A 24,944-nucleotide genomic window follows, 5' to 3' on the forward strand; every position below is an offset into this window, starting at 1 on the left:
CCAGGCACGAGACACAGGGGGGTCATGCCCTGTGCTGTCCCCAAGGGGCTCATGGTGTGCTGGGGAGACTGACAGTGTGAACCGGGCAGAGCGTGTCGGGGCAGGCTGCCCCAGGAGGGGCAAGGCAGGAAGGGGCCGGGTCGCTCGGCACAGGGAGCTGCCTGCCCCGAGAATGAGGACACAGCAGACGGCGCTGGGGACTGTCTGGTTTATTTCGCACGTGCACAGCCACAGTCTCCCAGGGACCCCGGGCCAGTCTTCGGCCCTGCAGACTGGGGGGGTCTCTGGGAGAGGAGCTCTCGGGCTTCTCTTGGGAGTGTGTCACTGTCCCCATGAGGTGTGTCTGGTCACACCTCCCTGCAGACTGGAAAGCTGGGGCTCCGGTAGTGAGAGGACGTGCTCAGCGCCATGTGGTCCCACAGCCGGTGTCTGGGGGCCCCCGGTGGGCAGAGGCCTGGGAGGCCTGCTCTGAGCCCAGGTACCCCTGCGGGGTGTGGTCACAGCCCCAGCCTCCTCCCAGGATGACCCACAGAGAGTCACACTGGTGCACGCTTTTGGGGCCACCCCCGGGACCCTGGGGTGGAGAAGCTTTGTTCTGAGCCAAGTGATAGTAGCTGTGGATGAGACCCAGTTGCACCCCCAGCTGTTGGACAAGAGGGACCCCACCCAGGACGGCTGTTCTCTCCTGCCCTCTGCCCTGCCTGGCTTGCCGCCAGGCTGCTTGGCAGAGCACGGAAGGGCAGCAGAGGCCACGATGGGCCCCCACCCATCAGCACCGTCGTGGCGATGGAGGCTGGGGGTGGTGGGTGGGGGCGGGGCCGTGCCCAGCCTTTGGTTCCAGTCCCCGGGGGACACTCACATGGGCAGAGCCACACGGCGCGACCGCCAAGATGGTGACCGGGGACTTCAGCGCTGCTCTTTGCAGCTGCCCGCCCAGAGCCTTGGTTCTCATCTGTGATGGGGGAGTGGGAGCAGTGCCTGTCTCAGAGGGTCCCTGCCAGAGCCAAGGAGGTGAGGGCCCCCGGGGTCGCTGGGGGCCACAGTCACGCATGCTCCCCCGAGTGGAAGGGTGCCACTCCCCACAGGTGGCGCTGGCAGTGCTCCATGGCATTGCACATCTCAGCCGCCTCCTGGTTCGAGCACCAGAAGCTCGGACCCATGACGCACTGGTCGGTGCCCAGCAGCGGGGTCCTGGAGGCGTGGCAGGCGCCCACCTTGGTGCACAGGCTGAGGGGGTCCATCACCTCCTTGAGGGTCGCGATGAGCACGGGCTCGTACTCGTCCACGAAGCGGCGGCACTGGATCAGGTAGGGCAGCGGCAGGATGCTGCAGCCGCCCTTGAAGGCCTTCAGGATGTTGCGCTGGGTGTTTTTGCGGTCCAGGTTCTGGGTGGACACGCCCAGCAGCCTCCGGCACCCATTGCAGAAGTGTCCCTGGTTTTGTGTGTCCAGCAAGGGGGGCAGGGTGGCTTTGTAGGCCTCATGGATGGCCCGGGCCTGCCGCCGGGCACCGCAGAGCCGGATGGCCTTGCACACGTCCTCTGGGGGCACTTTGGTCACGAACTGCACCAGGGCGGGGCTGTAGGTGTCCACCATGGTGACGCACTGCCGCACGATGGACGTGGGCATCACTGAGCACACGCGCTCCAGGCCTCGGCGGATCAGGGCCTCCGTGCTGTCGGAGTCCAGCCACTGGTCCAGCTCCTGGACCACCTGCAGGCACACGTCACAGGTCAGGCCGGCCTTCATCAGCACCTCGTTCCTCTCCCTCGCGGACAGCGGCTCCAGGGGAGGGACCGCGTCTGTGGCGGGCCCCCGCATCTCCTCACAGAAGCCCCCCCTCTCGCAGGTCTCCTCGGGCAGGACGACCCTCAGCATGTGCTCAGCAGGGGTGAGAAAGCGAAGGATGTAGTTCTTGCACAGGAGGTCCAGGCCTGGCCCCAGGGACTTACACTGCTCCTGGGTGGTCACTTCTGCCAGGCTGGACATGTTGGACCCCACAGCGTCTTGGAGCCGGGCGACCAGCTGGACACAGTCCTGGCACACAGTGTCCTCAGGAATCTGCAGGGGGTTGGGGCTGAGGGGCTCGCTGACCATGAATGGGGCCACCACCTCGGATGTGTCCTCCTCGGAGAGTGGCCCTGGGGTGGCCAGGACCCTCTGCAGTGGCTGGCAGAGGGTGAGCGCGGTGCACACCTGTGCTGGGGCGCTGCCCGGGTCCCCCCGCAGCATGTCCAGGATGGCCGAGCTGTGGGCATCTGTCATCTCCTTGCATCTGACCGAAGAGTCCTGGCCGGGAAGCCACTCACAGGACCTTGTCACCAAAGCCAGAGTGTCGGTCTCCGTGGCATTGGGGTTCAGCCCGTTGCTGCCTGCGGCCACCACATCCAGGCACAGGTCACAGGACAGGGACCTGGCGGTGGGCTTGCTCCAGACGGCACTCCGGCAGTACCCCACGGCCCCACACCGCATTGCCGCCTGCAAGTCCCGACACCACTCGGCCGAGCCCTGTGCACACTCCCGGGGGCCCTGGATGGGGCTGGCCAGTGAGGCCCCCAGGAGGCTGGGTAGCAGAAGCAGCGTGGGGAACATGCTGCTCGCTCAGCGGCTGGGCGTTCCAGTGTGCCCCGCGCCCGGGCCGCTGCTATAAACCCGGGCGGATGCACGGGCCCGCCCTCCTGGCGCCTCCCATAGTCTGACTCACCGGGGCTTCCCCACACAGACCTGGCGGGGCCTCTGTCATTGCCCTCCCCCCGGTAATCACGGGCTGTCTGTCAGAACCGGCCTGTACTCGAAGGAGCACGGCTCAGAGCCCCTCTTCTGGGAGGCCCGCCTGCGCCGCCCCCCCCCCTCCCAGCAGCTCTGGGCCCAGTTCTGTGTTCATTGTTGGCAGGAGCCTCGGTCCCTCCCCGAGTGTGAGACCGGGGGTTTCTGCCCCTCTGGGAGGTCCACAAAGCATTCCAGGCTTTTTTGGCTCCAAGGTGAAATGACTTCAGTGTATGCCCAACTACTAAAGCTGCTCTTCTCTGCCCTTGGCCTTAAATGGCGTGTTGGCCCTGTGCTCGCCAGACGCACTGTTTGGGGAAGTGGTCTTGTAGAGTCTTGGGGCTTCATCAAAGAGCACCCATCGACCTCCCGGGACAAGCCACGGACGTGAAAGCCACTGGCCACGTGGGTCCCTGGGCTCTGGCGGGTTCCTGCTGAGGAAACCCGGCCCCATAGGGGCCGGTCCTCCTTGGATCTGAGGGTGCTGACTGGAAGTTCACCTCCACCGCAGGGGCTGTTTTAGTCCTGGGCCACTGGTCATTGTTTTCCCTCCTTAGTTTTTAGCAGAGTTCCTAGGCAAGAGGGTCAGTGCTGGGCAGACGCACACAGGTGAGTCCCGCCTGTTGAAGGGAAACTTCCAGAGCCAGGCTGCCTTGGCCTGATTTCCACGTGGCTCACTGCCCACACCGGACCCCACCAGGTGGGGGCCTGACGAGAGGGGCTGCCCTGGGGCCAGCGTTGCCCCTGGGTGGGCGTGAGCCCCTCCCGTGGCGCCCTGGCCCAGAATCTGGGTCTCAGGGCGTGCAGGGTCAGCACCCGGCTCTGTGGGTCGGGCGCCCAGGCCTGAGGCTGCAGCCGCCCCTGGTGGAGGAATGTGGGCCGGGCTGCTCGCCTGCACTCCTGCTGGGGTGCGGGGTTGGGGATGGCTTATGGGAATTCGCTCAGCCCCTCACACCACCGCCAGGGTGTGGCTCCTTGGGCGGAGGTGGGGCTGGTCTCTGGGATGCAGCGAGCCTGGTCCCTCTCAGCTGGGGGCACGGCGGCTGCTGAGTTTCACCGCCACCCAGCTGGGGCTGGAGACCCGGGGTGGGGGTGGGGGCGCCGGGGGCGGCAGATGTTAGCTCCTGGACGCAGGTTTTCTGTGTGCTGGCCCTTCGTTCCCTGCATCTCCGGCACCACACGCTCCCCACTGTCCGCCTCCGAGGACGGGGCCCAGGCCCAGGCCCGCCCCAGGGTGTGAGCGGGCCGTGCAGGGGCCTGGCCCGGCAGCCCCTGCCCTTCCGTCCAGCCCTCCTGGCCCAGCCCCTGGGCGCTGCCTCAGGCTCCTGCCACGGATGCCACGCTTCCCGGGGGCCCGGAACATTCTCCTCATCTTCGTGTGACTGCAGCCTAATGCCTGCTGATGAAATGCTGAATTTGTTTTTCATTTTAAAAAAGTATAGAGAAGCCTTTTCTTGAAATATTGGGTTGGCCAAAAAAGTTCATTTAGTTTTTTCTGTAAAATAAAAGACACAGTTTTCATTTTCACCGATAACTTTATGGATTTGGATATTTTGAGTACATGGGCTCTGTCCCTCATGGTGCAATGTTAATCTCAGTTGATGTCTCGATTTGATCACTGTCAACCTCAACGGGTCTGCCCGACCGTGGAGCACAGTCTGGTGAGAAACCTGTGGCATAAAACCTCACAAACCACTTCCGAACGTTCCATCAGTCACAGCACCTTCTCTGTACTCTGCACACGTCTTTTCCTGTGTTTCAGTTGTGTTTTTGCCTTTCTTGAAAGAATAGAGCGTGATATGCCGAAAATGTTGCGTATTTTCTTCTATCTTCGGTACTAAAATCGCTGCACAAAAATTCACTCAATTTGATACTTTTTTAAAAAATGCATGCTGATAGGACAGCTGTTACCACACATTCTAACAAGTGTTTCCAAGGAGCTTAAAGACCAGAAAGTGCGCCCCCTACAGCCCGCGTGTGGGCGAACAGACTTTGCGGCCGACCCAGTGACTCATGTGCACAGGAAGAGGCACAGATTCCAGGGGCTCTGCTCAGTGTAGGACCCCAAACGGAGCAAGCGCCTCCAGCCAGACAGAACAGCGACAGTTCCCGCAGCCCCAGTGCAGCTGCCAGTCACCCCCAAGTCCTGCCCCTGCTCCGAACAGCCACTCCAGCTGCTCAGTGTCTGACCCCCGGGTGCAACCCTGTGTCTGTGACACTTGTCCGCAGCTTGGAGTTCCGGGATGGGAGTCGCGTTCTCGGTAGAACTCCACTGGGGGGTTGCACCCCAATTTATCTCCCTGTGCCTCCCCTGGTGGGCGTGCTGGGGCTCGCCAGGGAGTGGACGTCCGGGAGACACCCACGCGGGGCTCCTCGGCCTGTGCTGGCCACCCCCGCGGCCCTCAGCGTCTGTTCTGGGTAATTTTCATCTAATTGACTACTTAGCAAGCAGCTGAAAAACAGTCGGGGCCGCCTGTGTGACCTCCACTCAGCTGCACTGGCCCCGTTCGCTCTGTGGCTCCCCGCCCGCCCCCTCATCTGTCTGTCTGCACACATGTCCTTCCTTCCAGGTACTGGTTTCCTAACCCATTGACAGTAGGTTGGAGACACTGTCCCTTTCACCCAGTCTCCTAGGGACCGGGACATGCAGTGCACGTGTCATTTCCCTGGCTCACGCGGCGGGCGCCAGGGAGGTGCCCGTGCGGGTCACGCACAGACCGCGGCTCGTGCACTCTGGGCGAGGGATGCGCCGCACAGAAGGTGCGCTGCTGTTGGGGGCGCCTGGGGCGGGGCTGCTGGGGCCAGGGTTGGTGTGTGCAGAGCAGACGCCCCCAGAGGCTTTCCTGCGGGGGGCTCTGGGCCGGCACTGCAGGTCTCGCCCCGCCGCTCCGACTCCAGCCCGACAGACAATGCAGGGCGCGGTGGGACCCGGTTCGTCTACCACCCGGTGTAGCACATGGCAGCACGCGCTGCATGTCTCCCTGGTTCCTTTTAAGAAAGTTAGGTGGTTACTCACTTTCTGTTGCCAAGTACACGCTGGCCTGGTGGCAGTGGCGGAAGGGGTAGGAGGAGGGGCTTGGGGGGCCCTCTCCTGGAGCCCGGGTGGGGAGGGGAAGCAGAGGAGGCGGGGCGTGCTCAGAGGGACGCAGGAGGGTTTCGCCATCCGCCGCCCTGCTGTGTAATGTAGGCGGGAGCAGCTGGCCCCGTGTGCAGTTTCAGGGACACCTGATTCTGGCCCCAGCCCAGTGGGCCTCCTAGGCCGAGTCCCAGAGCGTCTGCCCACGGGGAGCCCTGCTTGGCCTCCCATCCCCTCCACCGCGGCTCGCAGGCCACCTCTCTTCCTCTGCCCGTCTCCTGGGCCACCCTCCTGTCCCCTGCCCAGGCCCCGCCTACGCTGCCAGGTCAGGTTAGGCCCAAGGAAAGGGTTCACATAATCACTCATTTCGCACGGATTTTTTGTGGCCCTTGGGGTGCACTGGGGGCTCAGTAGGGAAGAAGGTAGACGGGGAGTGGACGTTCTGGTGTGTAGGCCAGACCACGAGTGAGTAAATCCCAAGTGACCATTCTAATGCCAGGTGGGAGTGCATCCTGTGGCGTAAAAGAAGGAGGGGACGTGGGAGGTGGTGCTCGGAGCTGGCAGCCTGTGCGGCCCCCTGGGAAGGTGCTGTGAGCGCAGTGCCTGGGGCAGCGGGGTCACGGGGAGCCCCAGGAGGGCCCCACTGCCCACCGAGCAGCGGCCAGGCACCAGGGAAGCCGGCACCTGTGGACAGTGTGGCTGGACCGTCCCTGGCAGAGCCTCTCAGAGGGTCGTTGGCTGCTTCTGAGAAGGTGACGTGGGGTTTATCCAGGTCCTGTCTCTGCGAGCTCTGGCAGAGAGGACGTGTGGGAGAGGGCCTGGGAGGGGCGCCTTGGAGGGAGGGCAGCCCAAGGCAGCATCAAGCCTGCCAGGGAGCTCCTGGGAGTCAGGCCTGGGGGCCGAGTGGGCCGGCTGAGCCGGCAGGGTGTGGAGGCCGCCAGGGAGCTGTGTGGGACTCGTTCGGCCGGGTGTGGGCGCGTGGGCGAGCGGGGCGCTGCACCGAGAGTCAGGAGCGGGGCGCGGGGATTCCTGAGCCGGGCTGGGGGAGGAGGGTGCTGGCAGCGCCGGTTGCGGAACCTTCCCAGCTCGAGCTTGTTGGGCCTGGACTTCACCACCCAGCCCACATAGGAGCTGGACCGGCCCGTGCTCCGCCCACGGGCAGCTCGGCTGGCAGTCCCTCCCCTCACACTGAGACACACAGGCTCCCGAAGTCACCAGTGGACGATCTGCACAGAGCGGTGGGACATGCAGGCGGGGTCCCCCTCTCTCCCCTGCAGGCCCCACGGCATCTCCCACTCCTGCGGAGCCTGATGCCCTGCCCCGTCCCCCGAGAAGGAGACCGTGCCCTCAGCTCCAGCAGCCCTGGGGGCCAGAGTCTGAGACCCAGGTGTAGGGAGGGCCCAGCCCTGGGGGAGGGGCTTCCTCACCTCATTGCAGGTTCTGGAGGGGACCGGTAATCCCCTCTTTTCGGGTTTATGCCTGCCTCGCTCCAGTCTCCACCTCCGCCTCCGTCATCACTCAGGGCCTTCTCCCTGGGTCTGTGTGTCTTGGTTCACACCGACTTCCTCTTACAAAGGTGTCAGCCATTGGATTAGGGCCCACCCTGTGCCAGTACGGCCTGGTTTTAACCAGTTACGTCTGCAAAGATCGTGTCTTTAAGTAAGTCGCCTCCAGAGGGGTTAGGACTTCAACATCGCTTCCAGGGGACACAGCTCAGTCCACCCAGAGCGTAAGGGTTCTGGGCACTGCTGACCTTGACCCTAAACACTGGCTGTGGTTCAGGTCCACTGACGGCCTGGGCAGCCTGGCGGCAGAGAGCACCCCTCCAAGGACAGCACCGAGGCGAGGCACCTGGTGCTGCCGGGCCACAGGCGACGCTCCAGCCACTGGACGCTGTTCAGGAAGCTCTGCTCAGCACGGGGCACGCAGGCCTGAGAGACGGGGGCTTCGAGAGGCAGACCCCAGTCCCAGTCCCCACAGCCCTGGAGCACGGGGAGGCACCGAGTCTTCCAGCTGCAGCGGCCCCCAACCCCCGGCACCGAGGAGCCCTGTCTTGAGATCGTGGCGCTGCAGAGCCCAGGGCGGGCGGGCTGTGAACCGAGACTGGAGCAGCCCGCCTGGGTGTCCAGCCCTCAGTCTCTGGCACCGGGAGGGCCAGGGCCTTTCTCACATGCACCCCTCCCGAGCCCGGCGACGTTGCTCGAATGTGTCCGTGTGCCCAGGGTCCTGGGGTCATCCCGCACCGCCTGTCTCCCCGCCCGAGTCCCGGGTGCCGCCCACCACGCCTGCCAGCCCGCACAGGCGCCTTCCCACGGCTGGGCGCCAGGTGCGCTGGCTCCCCGGGCCTCTTCGCAGAACAGGCCCCACTCAGTCCGCCCACCCCCGGGAGGCCATCCATGGAACGCACCTGGGCGGGCTGGCAGGCCTCACCTGCGGCTGAGGTCGTGTCGTCCCCAGGGGCGAGGGGAGAGGCCGGTGATGTGGGCAGAGCTCTCCTTATTTGGTCAGAAGGGGAAGAGAAGGTCCTGAGAGCAAATGCTTGCTCCTCGTTGGCGTTGCTTTCATTCCTGGACTGGGCCATTATTGAGCACCAGGTGTGTGCTGAGGGCTGCTACAGGTCCTGGGATTCTGTGAGTTAAAGAAACAGACCACCTGCTGTGGTCCTGGAATTAGTGGAAGAGGCAGAGATGAACAAATATAATAAATACATGTTGTAAAATGGGAAAAGGTGATGAGGAAGGGGGAGAGGAAGTGCAGAAGCTGTGGGGAGGTGTCTGGGGTGGGTGTGGCCGGGGAAGGCCTCGGCCGTACCTCAGTATTTGAGGGGAGGCGGGGCAGAGCCAGGCGGGTGTCTGGGGGAGTGGGTCCCAAGCAAGGGGGCCGCCTGTGCAAAGGTCCTGAGGCAGGTGCTTGCAAGAGCAGCGGGAGGCCAGAGGGGCGCAGGGAGAGCCAGAGGCCGCTGCAGAGGCCTGGTGAGCGGTGACAGGGACTGAGTGGGGTGGCAGGTGGCAGGCCTTGGGTTCTGCATCTGTCTGAGGGTACAGACAGGAGGGCTTGCAGCTGGTGTGAATGAGGAATGTGAGAGAGGGCAGTGCCCCCGGGACACGCCAGGTGTTTGACCTGAGCCCGCAGGGAGCGGCATGGAGGAGGGAGAAGCGGGGCGGGCAGACCTGCTGGGCTGCTGTTGTGACATCCGGGGCAGAGGCAGGTGCTTGATCCAGGACGCGGCTTCGGGGATGGAGAAGGGCCACCGAGGACCAGGCCATCACCGTGGGTGGCAAGAGAGAGGGACAGGGCAGGGGACGGAGGGAGCCCAGCCTCGCACAGTGGGAGGGGCAGCCCTTCACCTGGTGGAGAGCGGCGGGCCGGGCGAGGGTACATGGCGACCTGGGCACAAAGGGGCCAGGGCACGAGCCTGTGGGACCGGGGGGCTTGAACCACAGGCAGGCACTGTCTCCCAGGTCTGGAGGCCAGAAGTCCGAGACCGGGGGCCGACAGGGCCCTGCCGAGGCGGAGAGAATGGGTCCCAGGCCTCCCCCCGCTGCCCGGGGCCAGCGGCACCTTCGAGTTCTGTGGCGAGTAGACTTGTCTCCCAGCCTGTGTGTCTTCTCATCACATTCTGCCTCTGTGTGCGTCTGTGTCCAAATGTCCCCTTTTATACGGACACCCGTCCGGTCGGATTAGGGGCCTGCCCTACTCCAGGGCGACCTCTGCCGAACTGGTTACTTCCGCCGCGACCCTGTGTCCCTGTCAGGCCACATTCTGATGTCCTAGGGGTTCGGGCATCAGAATGTGAACTTGGGGGCCTCCTGAACCCACCACAGCACCCTCACCGAGTGTGAACCCCGAGGGTGCCCACCGGGGGCACCGTGGGGCTGTTGGACGCACTGCAGGCGCTGGGTGACCGCGGCAGAGCTGGCTGGCCACTGCCCGGCCCGCCCTCTCCCCTTTTTGAGAACGGTGGGCCGCCGCCGGGGCATCTGAGTCCACACCCCCCCCCCCCACCGCCAGGGCACGCGCACAGGGGCTCGGGTCTGAGAGCAACCCTGTTCCCGCTGCCCACGGCCGCAGCCTGGCACTCTCGCCCTGGGCCGCACCGGGTCGGGCCCTCTCGTCTTTCTCGCCACCGCCCGGAGGGAGGGGCCTGCCCCACTCCAAGAGGAGTCTGGACGGTTAAGGAGCCCGCTGCCAGTCACGGAGCTGGTGACAGCTGGGGCCGGGGTTTGAACCAGACCCGGACTCTGGTTCCAGCAGCCCTCCGCGTCGCCTCGCTCTGTCGATTTGGCTCCTGGGGACACTTGCCACGGGGATGGCCCTTGGACAGGACACCTCGCTCTGAGGGCTGGGTGGCACAGCTGGCTCTGCCGGGCACCGAACCAGCGCGCAGCCCAAAGCCCTCTCTTTAGAGGTAGGTGGGGGAGGGCCCGGGGCTGGAGGGCCACCAGCCACTGTCACCAGCCCTCCAAGCAGCTCCGATTGCTGCGGAGATTGGCCTCCCAGCAAGGCTGCCCACACGCACCTGCTTGGGGACACTCCGCAGTTGGGGTCCCCCGAGACCAGGCATGGAGAGCAAGAGGTGTGTGTACCTGGGAGGCAATGCAGGTCCTGGGGACAGCGGGGCCATGAGGCCGGGCGGGGGCAGCAGCATGGGGTCTGACTCAGTTCCTGAGTGTTTATCCCCCACTCCTGTCCACCACTGGTACTGGGACAGTCCACCATCATGACCGGGACAGGCCACACTGCCTGAGTCTCCCACAGTGTCCCAAGAATCGAGCCATCAGAGACTTGGGGCATCCAGAGCTCCCCGCCGTGTAACAGAGTGACAGGCCCGGCTGTGTGTCCAGAGCACCCACCCCACTCCTGGTCCTCAGAGAAACCGCACTGCGTATGGAGAAGCGCCACATGGGGTTTTCTTTCTTTTGTTTTAGAAGACGCGGGTAGGAGTCCGTGAAACACCTGAGGTGCCTGGATGGAGGCACCGGGCTGGGGCCCCTGTTCTGGGCCCTCAGGCTGGGAGTCGGGGAGCCGCTGGTCTGGGTGGCACTCATTGTTGGGACCTGGTGACATCAGGGCTCTGGCTCAGGGGACTGACTTGTCACTCATTGTCACTGTCATCATCACTCATTGCACGCAGGGCTCTGTGCTGGCTGCACACCCTTTCAATACGGCCACTCCTTCTCCAGGACAGACTTGGGGGCAGAACCACCATACCCATCCTCACCCATTTCACAGATGAGAGAACTGAGGCTTGGAGAGATTGAACACTGTCCTTTAGTCAAACCAGGGCATCTATTTCTCTTTGTTCATCCAGCCTGGAAAGTGGTCACAAACACATAAGTCGCAAGCATATCACTCCACAGATTGGGGACCCGGACTGCAACATGGTGGCCCTCGGAGTGTGCAGCATCCGGGGCCCTCGGGGCCCGGCAGCCAGGAGCCTGGCTCAGGATGGGAGCCCTGGCTTGTCTGGGGACACCCACCAGGAGGCTGCTGCCGGTCCAAGATAGACCCTGACAGTAACACATTGCAATTAGGAAACAGTTCCGTCAACCGGAAACAGTGTAACTGACCCCTGCAGCCCGGGGATATCAGACAGATGTTACTATTTTGCAAATATGTTTCGGGTTGTTGAAAGAAGTGAAAAGTTGCAGACACATTGGAGTTCCCCCCTCCCTGTCCATGTGACCTCCACACATGTGTTCCATGCTCCTCTGTGTTTTCATGGTTTCCCCACATCTGCCCGTGTCCGTGAACAAAGGCACTGTGGTGCCGTACGCGCTCAGTCCCCCGCCAGGGGCTCCGAGCAGGCTGGCTGTGCGCCTCTTGTGCTTCCTCGCTCGGAATCGTGCTTCTGAAGGGGATCCCTGTTGAGAGCTGGGGTCGCTCTGAATGACCCAGAGCCTAGGATTCCCTTTGGAGGGGCGCCATGGGTTTAGTTCCCCCGTCTGTGCCCTTGTGGCAGGAGTCGGCCAACGTCCTCCCGCGTGTGTGTGAGATGCCAAGTGTGTCTGTGTGGCTGGTCGGGCACAGAGTGGCCCCTGAGTCGTAGGTGTGGCCAGGCGGACAGAGGACGGGGCTTTACGAGCTCAGAGGAAGAGTCTCGCTCTCCCCTCTGGCCCTCCGCTCCCAGAACCCTCACAGTAGCACAGCGGAGAATTCACACGGAGCAACCAGGATGCAAATCCTCGTTCTGCCTCCAGCTTTTGGGTGACCTGGGACAACTTCCCACGTGGCACTGCCTCTGTCCCCTGTCTGTAGGATGGGGTGACAATTCCCACTCGGCAGTGTCACCGTGCCCTGGGGTTTTGCTGAAATAGGTAGCGCATGTGGACAGTGCCCGGTCAGCGTGGGGCGTTATCCTGGGCCCATCGCCTTGGCGGTCTCGTCATTAAGCCCTAGTGGCCGTGTGGGCGGGCTGGCCCTGCCTCCCCGCCTGCCTCCTCCTCTGGCCCTGGAGGTCCAGCCTCTCAGGGGTGGGCTCGGGGTTGTCTCTGGTGGTCTTGGCCTGGAAAATTGCTCTGGCTTTCCAGGAATCTGACAGCTCCCTCCCTGTAGAGCTTCCTCAGCCAGACATTGCGCCTCACCCGGGGGTTTCCCAGGGAGCCGCCCCTCCCCGCCAGAGGGGCTTTCATGAGGAAGGCCAGGGGCCAGGTGGGGGCGCAGGAATAGGGGAAACATCTGGAAATTCTTGATCCTTGAAATCCATTAAACAAATACCATCCCCTCCGCCTGCCCCCCCACTGCTCGCACAACCCAGAGACGGGGCCCACAGGGTGGGGCGCGGGCGGCAGCCTGGTCCTTCTGTCACCGTGGGCATTTCTCCCGTGTCGGGGCATCCCTGTGGGTCCCGTGCTGTGGCCTGGCTGTGACCTTGGGTCTGGCCGTCCCTCCCTGGATCCCAGTTTCCTCCTCGGTGCCTGGGGGGTTTGGTGGGAGGGTTTTTTCTGACTCCTGGGCCCCACCTGCTCGTACTGGTTTCTCCACTGTCCCTCTGGTGGGTGCCACCCCAGCCAGGGCAGAGATTAGACTCGCCAGAGGAGCCACCCGCGCCCCCATGCCCGGGCCTGCGGCCCCACGGTGGTTGGGCTTCGGGCCAGTCTTCGGGAGAGACCCTCCCCCTTCGTGCCGGCCCAGTGGTGGTCCGGTGAGCCGGTCCTGCACCCCAGGGCCTCCCCCGCACCCTGGTCCCACCGGCTGACCCTCACCGCAGCTGTGAGTGCTTTGCTCAATGATTCGGTTTGGCTGCTTCCCCCACCACGTGTGGGCCCCAGGCCTCCGGGCCTCCTCCGTCTGGTTTCCAGCACCTGGAGGGGCCCCGGCGTGTGGGGTGTGCTCATCAGCCACAGAATGAGTGTGGGACTGAGTGGGTGAGTGAGTGAGAGAAGGAATGAGTGAGTGAACGAGTGACTGAGGGAATGAAGCCGCCTGCCCACGTGACAGCCACACAGAGAGATGTGTGGGGGAGAAGGCAGAGCTGGCCAGCCCAGGGTCCGGCTCTGCAGCTGGGCCTTTTAAGATGCTGTGTTTTGAGAGTCCTGCCGGCAGACAGGCGAGGCCCCCAGTGGCCTGGCACCCAGTGGCCCTGCGGACCTGCAGAGGAGGTCGCTCTGGGGCCCCCGCTGTCTGCCCTGCCCGCCGGTCTCAGCTCACTCTCCACCTCTCTGCCCCCTTCCCTGCTCCCTCCCTTGGGTTTTAGCCCAGGCTCTTTGTCCTGGGGCTTCCTTTCCTCTCCTGTAAAGGGGACGAGGGGCCCCGGCTGGGGAGCTCGGGGAGGTGGAGCCTGGCAGGTGCCGCCAGGACAGGCAGCCAGGGACCCCCCCCCCACACGGGTAGTCTGGGGCCAGAGCCGCTCTCCTGGGGCCGGGCCAGCATCTGGTGGGCAGCCCGGCTCAGCCTGCTCAGACCCTGTGTGGCTAATTCGGCTCCTGGTGCAGCCCCACCAGAGGCCCAGGGCCTGGGCTGTGGGCGTGGTTACCCATGAGGCTCGGGCTTCTTGAGGCAGCAAGGAGCTGCCCCGTGTCCTGGCCGAGGGACCGCCCCCCGCCCCCTCACACACACACGCCTCAGGTGCTGGGAGACTCGGGGCCGCGTGGGGCCCAGCTGGGTGACGTGGGCAGACCCTCCCACTCACGTGTCCCTGCAGGTGTGTGTCAGTTGCGTGGAAATCCTGCCTCACGGCGCCAGTGGCCTTGTGGCGAGGCCTCGTTCTCAGCAGGTGTGTGACTGTGATGGTTTCCACAGCGCCCTCTGCTGCCCAGCGCGGCCTTCTCCAGGGGCGGGGTGGGGGGTGGGGGGCGGGGGGCGAGCCCAGGGAGGTGGCCGCTCCCCGGCCCCTACTTTGGGTAGTGTGTACAAGGTGCTGGCGGTTGTGGGGCATCCGGGTGACCACCGCCTGTAAGGGGCGCGCTCCAGTAGGGTCAGTCCCCTGATCTGTATCCCCCTTGGACAGGTGGGGAGACCGAGTCCCCGATAGTGTACAACCCCGGGGCCGTGGCAGGGCACCGTGCTGGGAGCCTTTCCCAGTGACCGACGGGGGTGTGCACGGGGCTCTGAGCAGCCGGGTCCCAGTGGGTGCGATGGCCCCCGCAGTCTGTTCATGAGGAGGCAGCTGGCTCCAAGGTCAGACAGACCCCGTGATTTATTTGGCTTCCCTGGGAGGTCAACTTGCATTCTGAAAAGGGGGCTTTCAAAGGAGACACCAGCACATAGTAGGTGCTTAATAAGTGTTTCCTTCCTGGCGTGGAGGTGTGGGTGTGCCCGTTGGGTCTCCGGGGACAGATGCCCCAGACCCGAGAGGCCTCCTCGCTGTCCACTCTCCGTGACCGTGGACACAGCAGGCGCTGGAGGCCAGTGAAGCGATTGTTGTTTACTTTGGGGGAAACTAGGTCAGCGATTTGTGTTTATTGACTCTGGACGCAGCGGGGAGGAAGGCAGGCGGGCTTGGGGAGCGCGGCGTGGGGCACACAGATGGCCCCGATGAACCGTTCAGCAGGAGCCCTGCTCCGCCCAGACACGGGCACGGCACGGTCTCCCAGCTGTCACCCGGGAGCCTAGAGGTGGCAGCGGGGACTGCGACCTGGGGAGCTGGCGAGTGCAAGAGGCAACCCCGCGCGCCACACTGGCGGGCTGTGGGTTGCAGGTCTTGAAGTGGAGAAATTATCTTATTTTGGGTTTTTTTTTTTTGTGTGTGTGTGTTTTAGCACCAACTGTGAACCACAGTGTTAATTAATTTAATCACTCACTCAGGAAGCATGTGTGGGGCTTCTGCACCGGGCGAGCCAAGAGCTGGAGAAGCCGCAGCAAACGGCCCCCAGCCCCGCCATCCAGAACTTCCCCGTTTACAGGAACAGCAGGGGCCCAGACAGCTTCGCTCTCCTGGGACATTGCTGTACCGGGGTCCAGCCCGTACCACCCATGGGTGCGCCACGCACCAGCGGGGCCAGTCAGAGAGGCTCACTGGGGAGGCAGGTGTGGTCCTCTGTACAGGGCGTCGAGGGGTGACTACAAATTTGCTGGGGGTGCTGCTGTAGGAGAGAGTGCAGCCTGAGCTCAGGGTGTCCTGAGGGACCGTGGTCTGTCTGTTCAGGGAAGTGTGCAGAGGAGGGCCAAGGTAGGCCCTGTCATCGAGGGAGGTAAGTCCCCTCGAGATTGGATAGCTGTGGTGGGTGTCTGTGCCCATCACTGGTGGTGAGCGGCAGGCCCGGGGGCCCCAGGAAGCAGCGTACTGGGACCATCTGGGTTGAAATTAATGGAAAATGAAGAACAGAACGAAAGCCCACCCGCATCAACTCTGTAACTGGGCACTTTGAACACGCGTGTGTGCGTGCCCTGGGGACTGGACCACTGGAATGGGAGGGCCCCCAGTCTGCAAGCCCTCAGGGTCCCACTGGACCCACCTGGCTTCCCCCCACTTGGGGCTGAGGTCCACTCCGGGCCTTGTCCAGGTGCTGTTGGCCTGGCCGAGTTACGTCACCTCTCTGTGTAACTGGAAAGCCAAAGGTCCCCCCACAGGACTCTGTGAAGGTCAGGTGAGGCTGCTTACTAGTGTTTCCAGGGCACAAGGGGACCCGTGGTGACACCGGGGAAGAGAGCACCAGGGGAGTTGACACCTGGAGGGCTGCTGGACATCTGAGGACCGGGGCGGGGCTGCCGGTGTCAGAGGCCCCTCCGCTCAGGGGACACGGGCTCCTGTGTTCAGCCCTGCAGAGCCTGGCGGTTCCCCTCCGTGGTCGCGGTCCCACGTGCTCAGCTCACGCACACCTCTCCTCTTTCAGTGCGCAGAGTCAGAACGCTTCTTGACCCTGTGAAATGCGTGGGGTTCCACTTCCTCTGTCAGTGTGGAACCTGGGGCCCTGTGGCGGGGCCGGCCGTGACGAGAGACCCCCCCACAGCGGCGAGGGGTCCAGGGCCAGGCCGTGTGGAGGCCGGCGTGTCCTGGTCTCCGCTGACTTTGACGTTCGACGTGACGCCGCTGCAGTCCAGGGGGCTGTGCTGCGGTCACACACTCGCCGCCTTCTTTAAGGTTTGTTTTTCTCCTTTGTAAAAATACGGAGTCAGCACAGAAAGGGTTGAGGAGGAAATGACATACGTGCTCCCCTTCGCTCCTAATGGGAAGCCATGAGGCTTCACTGCTAACAGCTGGGCACTGTAAAAACAAAGTTTGCGGGAGGGACACTGGTAAACGGCACTAATTCCCAGGCACATGGGGTTATAATTCGACACCTGTGTGCTGTTGCGTGCTCCACCGCCCCTGAGGTCTGGCCTCCATCCGTCACTGTGTACTTGACCCCTTTACGTACTTCGCCCACCCCACCCCGACCCCTCTGCTAACCAGCCTCCTGTTGTCTGTATCTATGAACTCGTTTTTGTTTATGTTATTAGTTTGTTACTTTTTGTTTTATATTCTGCATAGGAGTGAAGTCACGCCTTTTTTGTCCATTTTCATCTGACTTATTTCACTTAGCGTGATGCCCTCAGGGTCCGTCCGTGTGGTGGCCAATGGCCGCGCTTCACCTTTGTGTGGCCGAGCCTCTCTCAGCCGCGTGGACACACTCTGTCTGCTGCCCCCCTTGCCCCTCGGGCATATGTAGGTGTCTCCCTGCCTCGGCCGTCCGAGGGGTGCCGACAGCTGTGGGTCCCTGAGCGGGGCTAACACGTCGTCTCTGGAGACAGAAATGGGAAATTAGGCAGACAGGGGGTGTTACTCGTTGGTGCCTTTTCTGAGTGCCGGACAACATGGTCACAGGGCCACTTCACAAGGGTCCCCAGAGGAAGGTCTCTGTTACCCCCGTCTGCAGAAGAAGAGCCTGAGGCTAAGGTCAGCAGCCAGGGGCAGGGCCAGGCTGGGTCCCAGGGGGAGACCGTGGGGCCCCAGCCTGATGGAAATGTCTGAATTCGGCCCCGTGTCTCCCAGCTGGAAATGGCACTTGCAACATCAGGTGCCTTCCTCGACCTTTTCCAGGCAAGGGGACACACAGTCCCCACAGGGCAGTTAACTGCTGTCACCAACAGCCCCACGCCCGAGGCGTCCTCTGCCCCGTCACAGTCCAGTGTGACCTGTGGGGTGGGCGGGGCCTCAGGCTCCACTCCCTGCAGTCACTCCCGGCCGGGCTCCCTCCATCTCCTGGCTCGCCTTCTTCTAGGTCCTCCAGGCGCTGAGGGGAGGGGAAGGGAGGAGAGGAGGGTTGCACATGGTGGGGGTTTCTAGGCACACGTCCCCGCCGCCCCCTCCATTGGCCAGGACCCAGTCACGTGGGCACGCCTCGCGCCAAGGAGTCCGGGAGATGGACAGCCGTGGAGTGCGGGGCTGGGGGGTGGCGATGGGGGTGGTTTCGGGAAGTTGTATCCTTTCTTACGCAGCCACCTGCCCATTCCCGCCTGTTTTCACACGTGGACTCACATCTGTAAACCGGGGCTGCTGGGGGCCGCGGGCTGGAGGAGGCGAGTGTGGAGGCCCAGGTCCTTCCCTCAGGGGACTGTCAGCTTGGATCGGGGAGAGCCCATGAGGCCTGAAGTGGGGTACGGGGCGGGCGGTTCATGGCCTGGTTAGGAGGCAGAGCCAGCGAGCGGTGCTGGGGGTGCCTCCAGGCAGACCCCGGATTTCCAGCCGGGCTGTCCCGGAGACGTGTTCTCAGGCGTGGGCTGTGGGTCCTGGGAGACAGGGGCCCCTGGGAGGGCCCAGGACCCTGGTGGGGAGGACTCTGAACGGTGGCGGGGGGGACGCTCACTGAGCCCTTCCCTTCGAGGCCTGCGGGGCTCGGTGGTTCCAAGCCAGCAGCCCACGTGGGGGCCGAGTGTCTGGAGGGATAACGTGGAGGCGTGGCTTAGTTTCACCCCAGCATCTGAAGTCCTGGCCCCCGCCAGCCTGGCTCCTCTCCAGGTGCTCGGTGGCTGCCACTCTCTGGGCCACAGCAGGTCACACACAGTCCCCCAGGCGTCCCCAGGTGGATGAGATTACGTGCTGCTGGTAGAAGCTGCCAGACGTTGCCCAGTGACCTGTCACCTTCGTCCACGTGGACCCTTGCCAGGCATGGCAGCAAAGGGCTGGGATGTTCCCCGGGGCCTCCTTCCAGGCCCCTGAGAGCGAGGCCCACAGTGGGCACTTGGGTTGGCCACCGGTGGGGCGGTCTCTGGGTCTCGTTGTTGTCATGGCTGTCATGTCATTTTGGTCCTCTGGGTCAGGTGACAGTTCTCATTGAGAAGCCCAAAGCCACCAGCTCCTGAGTGGTGGGTGGGGACGGTCCCTGTGGGTCCGGAGTCACCCCCTCTTCACTGTGCCGTGGTGGGCTCTGGACGGGAGCTCCTGCCGCCTCCTGGGCTCCAGTCCCAGGGCCCATCCTTCAGGGAAGGTTCCGCCTTCTCGCGGCCCCAGGTGTCCCACTCCCAAAACACGGGGGTGTCGCCCTGGCTGCCGTGGTCCTGGAGCCCTTCCCGGCACGGGGGTCTTCCTTGGGTGACTTCTCACCTCTCTGGGGTCCATTCTGCCAGTGGCACCCTGCATGTGTCATGACCCTCCCAGCGTTGGAGGTGGCCGCAGTGTCGACTGGGAGTGGGCTCCCCCGAGGGCTGGCCCCGCCCTCCTGGCTTCAGGAGCAAGGTCAGTGTCCCTCTGCCCTGAGAAGCCACACCCAGGAAGACGTGGCAGTGGTCCTCACCCCGCCCACCTCCCCTGCCTGTGACCATCTCAGCTGTCCCTTGCAGGGCGTGACTCCGTCCCCAGAGAATCCTGCCACCCTCTCCTGAGCAGTCCCTGCCACTGGCTCTTTGTACTTGCAGATCGCACACTCCCATGCACAGCCCGGGTCCAAGTGGGACTCTCCCCCCTCCGGCTATGGAGCAGTGACTGTCAGCCTGGCCCTGGGTTGCAGCCTTGCTTGTGGTGACCAAGCCTTTGACTGTGTCTTTCTGGCCTCACTGCCCCACGGGGCCCCGCACCGTGGCAGGTGGCTGCCGCAGCACTGCCTCCGTGTCCGTCATCCCGCACCTCCCCCAGCTCCTGTCCCCAGGACCAGCCCTGGGCCTGGGGTACAGCAGGTGCTCAACCACATTTTTGGGAGCCCAGAAAAGGTGTTTTTTGCAGAAGCATCGAGGGCTGGGGCTACCCTGCGTTTCCGTGAGAGCCAGAGTGACCTTGCAGCCTGGATGGGGGGGGGGGGGCATGCTGGGGAAGGGTCTGTGGCATGCGCCGATGCAGGGAGTGAAGGAAGGGATGAACGCTCCTGTGCGCACACTGTGCGCGGGCAGGAACTTGCCTCTCTCCTCGTCCACATTCACTGCGGTCAGCTGGACCGCCCTCCCCAGTCCCGGCTGGTTGTATTGGACTCTGCCTCTTACTCCTGGACGGAGTCTTGCTGTCACCGATGTGCGGGGGCAGCGGGATTCGATTGCTGGAAGGTGGGGCTGTTCCCGGGCACTCGGGAGGGTGGGTGCATTGTGTCCTGCCTCCCCCTTCCTATGACCGAGTCTGGCGCCAGGCAGACCAGCGTCTGAGTCTCCAGTTTACCACCTTGTGGCTGTGTAACCTCTCTGCACTACGATGGGTTTGTTTGTAAAGTAGGGAAGGTCAACAGCAGTGTTCTGGGGACTTGTTGTAAGGGCGGATGTGAGCAACAGAGTTTGACGATGGATGGTGGACGTGGCAGTGATGGTGAAGGTGGTGGTGATGATGGTGGTGATGGTGATGGTGAAGGTGGTGGTGATGATGGTGGTGATGGTGATGGTGAAGGTGGTGGTGATGATAATGAAGATCATAGCAGAGACCATGGCAAGGGACTAGAAATAGAAAGAGAGACAGATCATGTGATCAGTCTCGTGGGAGGATCATTTCTCCAGGAACCGCAGGGCTCCGAGCGCCCACGGGGCTCGGTGCAGCCCCTGCTCTGAGCTGCTTCATTTCCCTCCCTCAGCCCCTGGGCAGGAGGCGATGTGTCACGGCCTCCGGGGTCCTGTTTACCCACACACACCCTGCTCTCCACGCGCCAGTCAACTCTGGTGGGGAGGCCCGCGGACCTCGCCGCCCTCTGCCAGGGCCCGGAGCTCACCTGGCTCTGGACTCTTCCAGCCCTGCCCGCCTGCCTTCCCTGGGGCCCGAGAGCTCCTCTGCACCCCCTCTTCCCTCGTCTGGGGACGGCCACTTGCCTTCTGACCTGCTGTGGGGCTCCCCACTTGGCTCCAGGTGGGGGGGTCACGGCCACACTTCTGCCTGGTGACAGAGGTGGGGTCTGGCTCCGGCGTAGTGGTGGGCCCAGGACACAGGCCACCTGCTCGGCCGGCTGCTAATGCACGTGATGGCTTCTGCTCCCTGGGAGGGCTCCCGGGCACCGCCGAGCAGCAGCCGCAGCAGCTCAGCACCCACAGCAAACCGAGGTGCGAGGGGGCTGCCCTGGCCAAGCGCGAGTGGGGAGCCCACTGCCCACGGCTTCAGGCACCAGGCCTCTCTGCCAACCCAGCAGACTTGAGCCAACAGACGCAGAAAATGAGAAACGTGGGCATAGCAGTCACAGAAGGACATGGGCGGCCACAGCCGGCGCGGGAGCCGCGGGGCCACGCTGAGCTGCCGAGCAGCAGTGTTCACGCCTGCCTTCGGGTGTCCTGCCTGCAGAGCCCGTGTGAGCAGAGGGCCCGGAGTGCCGGTTTCTGCCCCACACCCAGCTGGGTGCTCTTCGCCAGCTCTCTGGTGTTCTCTAGGCCTCGGTTTCCTCATCCATTAAATGGGAACAGCGGTCCTCACCTAGAGTGTTGTCTGGAGGTCAAGTACTGTTCCCAGCACAGGCCCCATGAGTGCAGATCCCCTCTCGACGTCCCTGTGACCCCACGCCTGGGTGCTCACTGCTCATCTCAGACTTGAAGGGCAGCCCCAGGGCCCATGGGCTCACGGCGTTGCATGGCTCACGGGGAGACTGTGGGTGTCGGCCACTGGGTTGTGCGGACGGGGAAACCGAGGCTCGGGAAGGGCGGTGGCCTCTCATCCCTGTTACCCTGAGGCACGGGCCCGGGTTCTTGCGCAAACGCAAGACCTTTGCACTTCATGCTTGGCTTCCTTGTCTGAGCTTCGTGACGGCCAGCGCAGGAGTTCCAGACCAATGGACGCTCCCTGGCATACCCGGGGTGGGGGGGCGTGTAAGGGGGAGGACCGAGACCCAGAGAGCGCGGGTGCTTTGTCCAGGTCACCCAGAACATCAGGACGTCCCGGAACTCAGATATTCGACTGTAAGATGGCGGTCATAGCAGCCAGCATGTGACAGACCCTCGGTAGCTGTTGGCAGGTAACCAGGCCTCGGTCGCTGTGGCTCTCCTTCCCGTCCTCCAGCATGTCGTACAAGGGCTGCCATCGCCACCACCATCACCACCATCACCATCACCACCATCACCATGAGCACCGCCATTATCACCACCATCACCACCATTAACACCACCGTCATCCTCACTATCACCACCACCACCACCATCGTCTCGCGTGGCGGCCTCCCTGTGTTGAGCGCTCGCCCTGTGCTACTTCTTTCACGGGACCCTGCCGCTCAGCACCCACAGAGAAGCCCTTTGAAGCAGCTTCCTGTGTTCTCTCCGTTCCGCAGACGAGGATGTGGGGGGCGCAGAGAGGCTGAGGGCCCTGCGAGGGCCACACGGCCGGCTCGGGGTGGGGCCAGGCCTGAGTGGGGGGCCTGCAGTCTGGACCACGCCACACAGGCTTTCTGCTCAGATTCGTTTACTCGTGAGTCTGTTCGCTCGTTCCCTTGTCATCTCGGGAGTCCTGGAGTCTAAGTGGGTGGCGGTGGGCAGGTGGAAGGGGCTTGCGTATGGCCTGGCGGGGGCGGTGAGGAAGCCAATGGATGCCTGCACCTCGGAGCACCGCAGACGGCTGCTGTAACCACACCTCGGCCCAGACAAGAGAGGGGCCGGGGCCTGAGTCCCAGGGGTCGGTCACTAGGAAAGGGCGCCCGCGGAGGCTCACCTGAAGCTGACCTTGGAAGTGGGGAAGGGTGGGACTTTGCAGGATGGGGAGCACGGGCCAGCAAAGGGGGTCAGGCACCTGCCTCTGTACCTCGGGGCTCTGTGGTCTTCTGGGCACCTCATCGGTTGTCCTGCGATGCCACCCCCCACGGGACTAAGAAGTCCGCCTGGGCACAGAGGGGGATGCCCAGACTTGGGGACCAGGAGGCACGGGTCAGCTCCAAAGTCCAGCAGAGGAGAGTGGACGGGGGAGGGCACTTGGAACTTCCTTGAGGGTGTTCTCAAAAGTCTTTCTAGGGCCTTGAGAGGTCCGTTGCAGGGAGGGAGGAGACGAAAGCCACGGGGCCCACTTGGTGCCCGCCTCCGGCATCACCACGCAGCCATTCACCCTCAGGTCCCAGAGCCCTCCCGGGAGGCAGGAAGGAATGGCCGTCCTCCCTGGTGCTCCCATGAGGTCTGGGGGAGGGGCGTGGGGATCAGCCCCTGGGGCTGCTTCCGAGGCCCACGCCCTTTTCACCACACCCCGCGGCCCCCCCCAGAACTTTCTGGAAAGCAGCACCCTGCCTTGCCCCCACCCCTCTCAGGGTGGTGAGCCAGGGGCACCCAGCACAGAGGCTGTGAAATCAGCAACTTCATTTTGCTTGTCAGGAAAGCTGACAAGAGAAAATGTGTTTTCAAGCAGTTCGTTTTCTTATAAACCAGAAAAATAAAGGGGAAGGCCAGGCTGCAGAGAGGAGGACGTTTAGACGTTTTCTAAATTTATAACCGGGATTCATTATTCATGGGCCGCATTTGAAAAGGCCAGAGCCACAGAGAGGAGCTGGGCGTGAGTGGGAAGGTGGGGGCTGGAGGGGGGTGGGAGCCAGAGGAAGGGAGGGGGCGTGCTGACGGGGTGGGGGTGGGGCAGAGGCAGGGGCCGTGGCTGCCCAGCCCTGGCTGTGAACATGCTCAGCTCATCGCAGGCACCAGCCGCCCCGCTGAGCAAGGCTGGGCTCCGTGTCCCAGGGACCAGACCCGCTCAGCGGTTTGTTCGGCCACCTGCACGGGCGGGAGGGCCCAGCGAACGGCCCCTACCCGGCCCTGCTGCCCAAGGCTGACTTCTCCGTGGAGGAGGAGGAGGCTGCGGTCAGGGAGGGCTCACGGGGCTGATGGTTCTGAGCGTGGCCGCGGCCTCTGATCTCAGGGCCATTGCTCCTGTGCGTGCAAAGGGGGGCCACCAGAAAGCGGAGGTGGGCGGTCACACACGCACCCATGGGCAGCAGCCAACCGCTCATCAGAAGGAGCCGCCGAGGACCCGTCATCCGGCTGTGGGCCGGAGACAGGCAGCTTCTGTCGTCATCCTGTTGTCCCGCCCCCATGGAAACCTGGCCCCTTCCTGGGACTCCCGCTGACAGGTCTGTCTCCCGCTGGCCTGTGAGATCTTGAGGACAGGGAGTGCAAGGTGGTGCAGAGAGCGGAGGGGACTTGCTCCGGGCCCGCGTGGCCGGAGGTGCTGAAGCTGGAATTTAAAGCCAGGTCTCGGGACTCTGTCTACCAGTAGGAACTCTGTGCTCAAGGAGGGCTGCGCAGGGAGGCAGAATGGCCTCTCTCAGAACGCTCCTCTCTTCGCTGCTCCTCCTCTTTTTAATTTGCCATGACTCACGGAGTCCCATATCTTCTCTTTCACCTTTGACAGTGAATTTGAGGGGTAGACGTTACCCGTGGTGCTTCCACTCTGTAAATGCTGTGCCCATTGGGCTCTTGAGCGTGGATGTGACCTTTGGAGAGGGCGTGCAGATGTCCTGGGAAGCGGGTTGATCAGTTTGTCCAGATTGAAACTGCCGTGGGCGCAAAGGCCTTTCATGCCCGTGGGGTCTCAGGACCCTGCCAAGGCACGGCAGTGTGGGGGTGCTGGGCAGACCAAGGCCCCGGCTCATGAGGCAGGATGGCTGCCCCCGCCCCCCCAGCTGTCCCTGCTCTCGCTCCATGCTCCCCCTGCTGACTTCCCTGGGGACGTCCCCCGCCCTGACACTCGGCCATCACATGGGCCAGCGGGGCTGAGGTGGAGACCCGAGGTGCCCTGGAATGTGAAGCATTTCCCGGCAGCGTGCCCGGAATGCAGGCCGGGCGTGGCGCCCTCCTCGGGGCTCCCCGCGGGGACTGAGCCCCGACGCGTTCCAGTGTCTGTTCACACGTCACCTTTCTTGGCAGAGCCACTCTGCCGGACCCAGCACCGCCCCCCACAGCTCTCTGCTCCTTGTTCTTTTATTTCTAGTCCATAGCACTACGTGACATCATCCATGTGTCCTGTTTATTTATTGTCTGACTGCCCTGGGACCTGGCGTCCGGGTACCCAGCAGGGAGGGGTGAGGCCGGAACCAGGCCTCCGCTTTCCCTGTGGCCGAGGAGGAGCGGCTGCCCTTCGTCCCTGGATCTCCGTCTCCCAGGACGTCTGCCCTCCGGGTGATCCGAGGAGAAAGGGGTTGGTGGGCAGGGGCAGGGAACGAGTGAAGGAGAGAACGGGTCACATAGAAAATCAGAGACACGTGGAGAGAGACCGGGACAGAGCTGCCCTCGAACAGAAACCCTGCACAATGGACGATGCCCCTGTGGGGACATGCAGAGGGCAGCTCTGCGCAGAGAGCGCCAGTGGCCCCCGCCGCAGGCCCGCAGAG

At 63.6% G+C, this 24,944-nt stretch overlaps 2 protein-coding genes across 2 annotated transcripts in view; one reads left to right on the plus strand and one right to left on the minus strand.

The window, feature by feature from the left end:
* The window catches only part of SORCS2 (sortilin related VPS10 domain containing receptor 2), a 243,354-nt gene that overhangs the window by 129,478 nt on the left and 88,932 nt on the right, over window positions 1–24,944 (plus strand). The window lies entirely within an intron of this gene.
* On the minus strand, window positions 252–2,591 carry PSAPL1 (prosaposin like 1). Its single transcript, XM_037126782.2, has one exon. It carries the CDS (start codon window positions 2,589–2,591, stop codon window positions 1,044–1,046), a length of 1,548 nt encoding a protein of 515 aa, XP_036982677.2. The 3' UTR covers window positions 252–1,043.

This window comes from Artibeus jamaicensis, unplaced genomic scaffold, assembly GCF_021234435.1.
Source record: "Artibeus jamaicensis isolate MK-2021 breed Jamaican fruit bat unplaced genomic scaffold, CSHL_Jam_final contig_76, whole genome shotgun sequence".
Lineage (NCBI taxonomy): Eukaryota > Metazoa > Chordata > Mammalia > Chiroptera > Phyllostomidae > Artibeus > Artibeus jamaicensis.

Coding starts and splice junctions, on each gene's coding strand:
- PSAPL1 (XM_037126782.2), bottom strand. CDS start 2,591: ATGTTCCCCACGCTGCTTCTGCTACCCAGCCTCCTGGGGGCCTCACTG.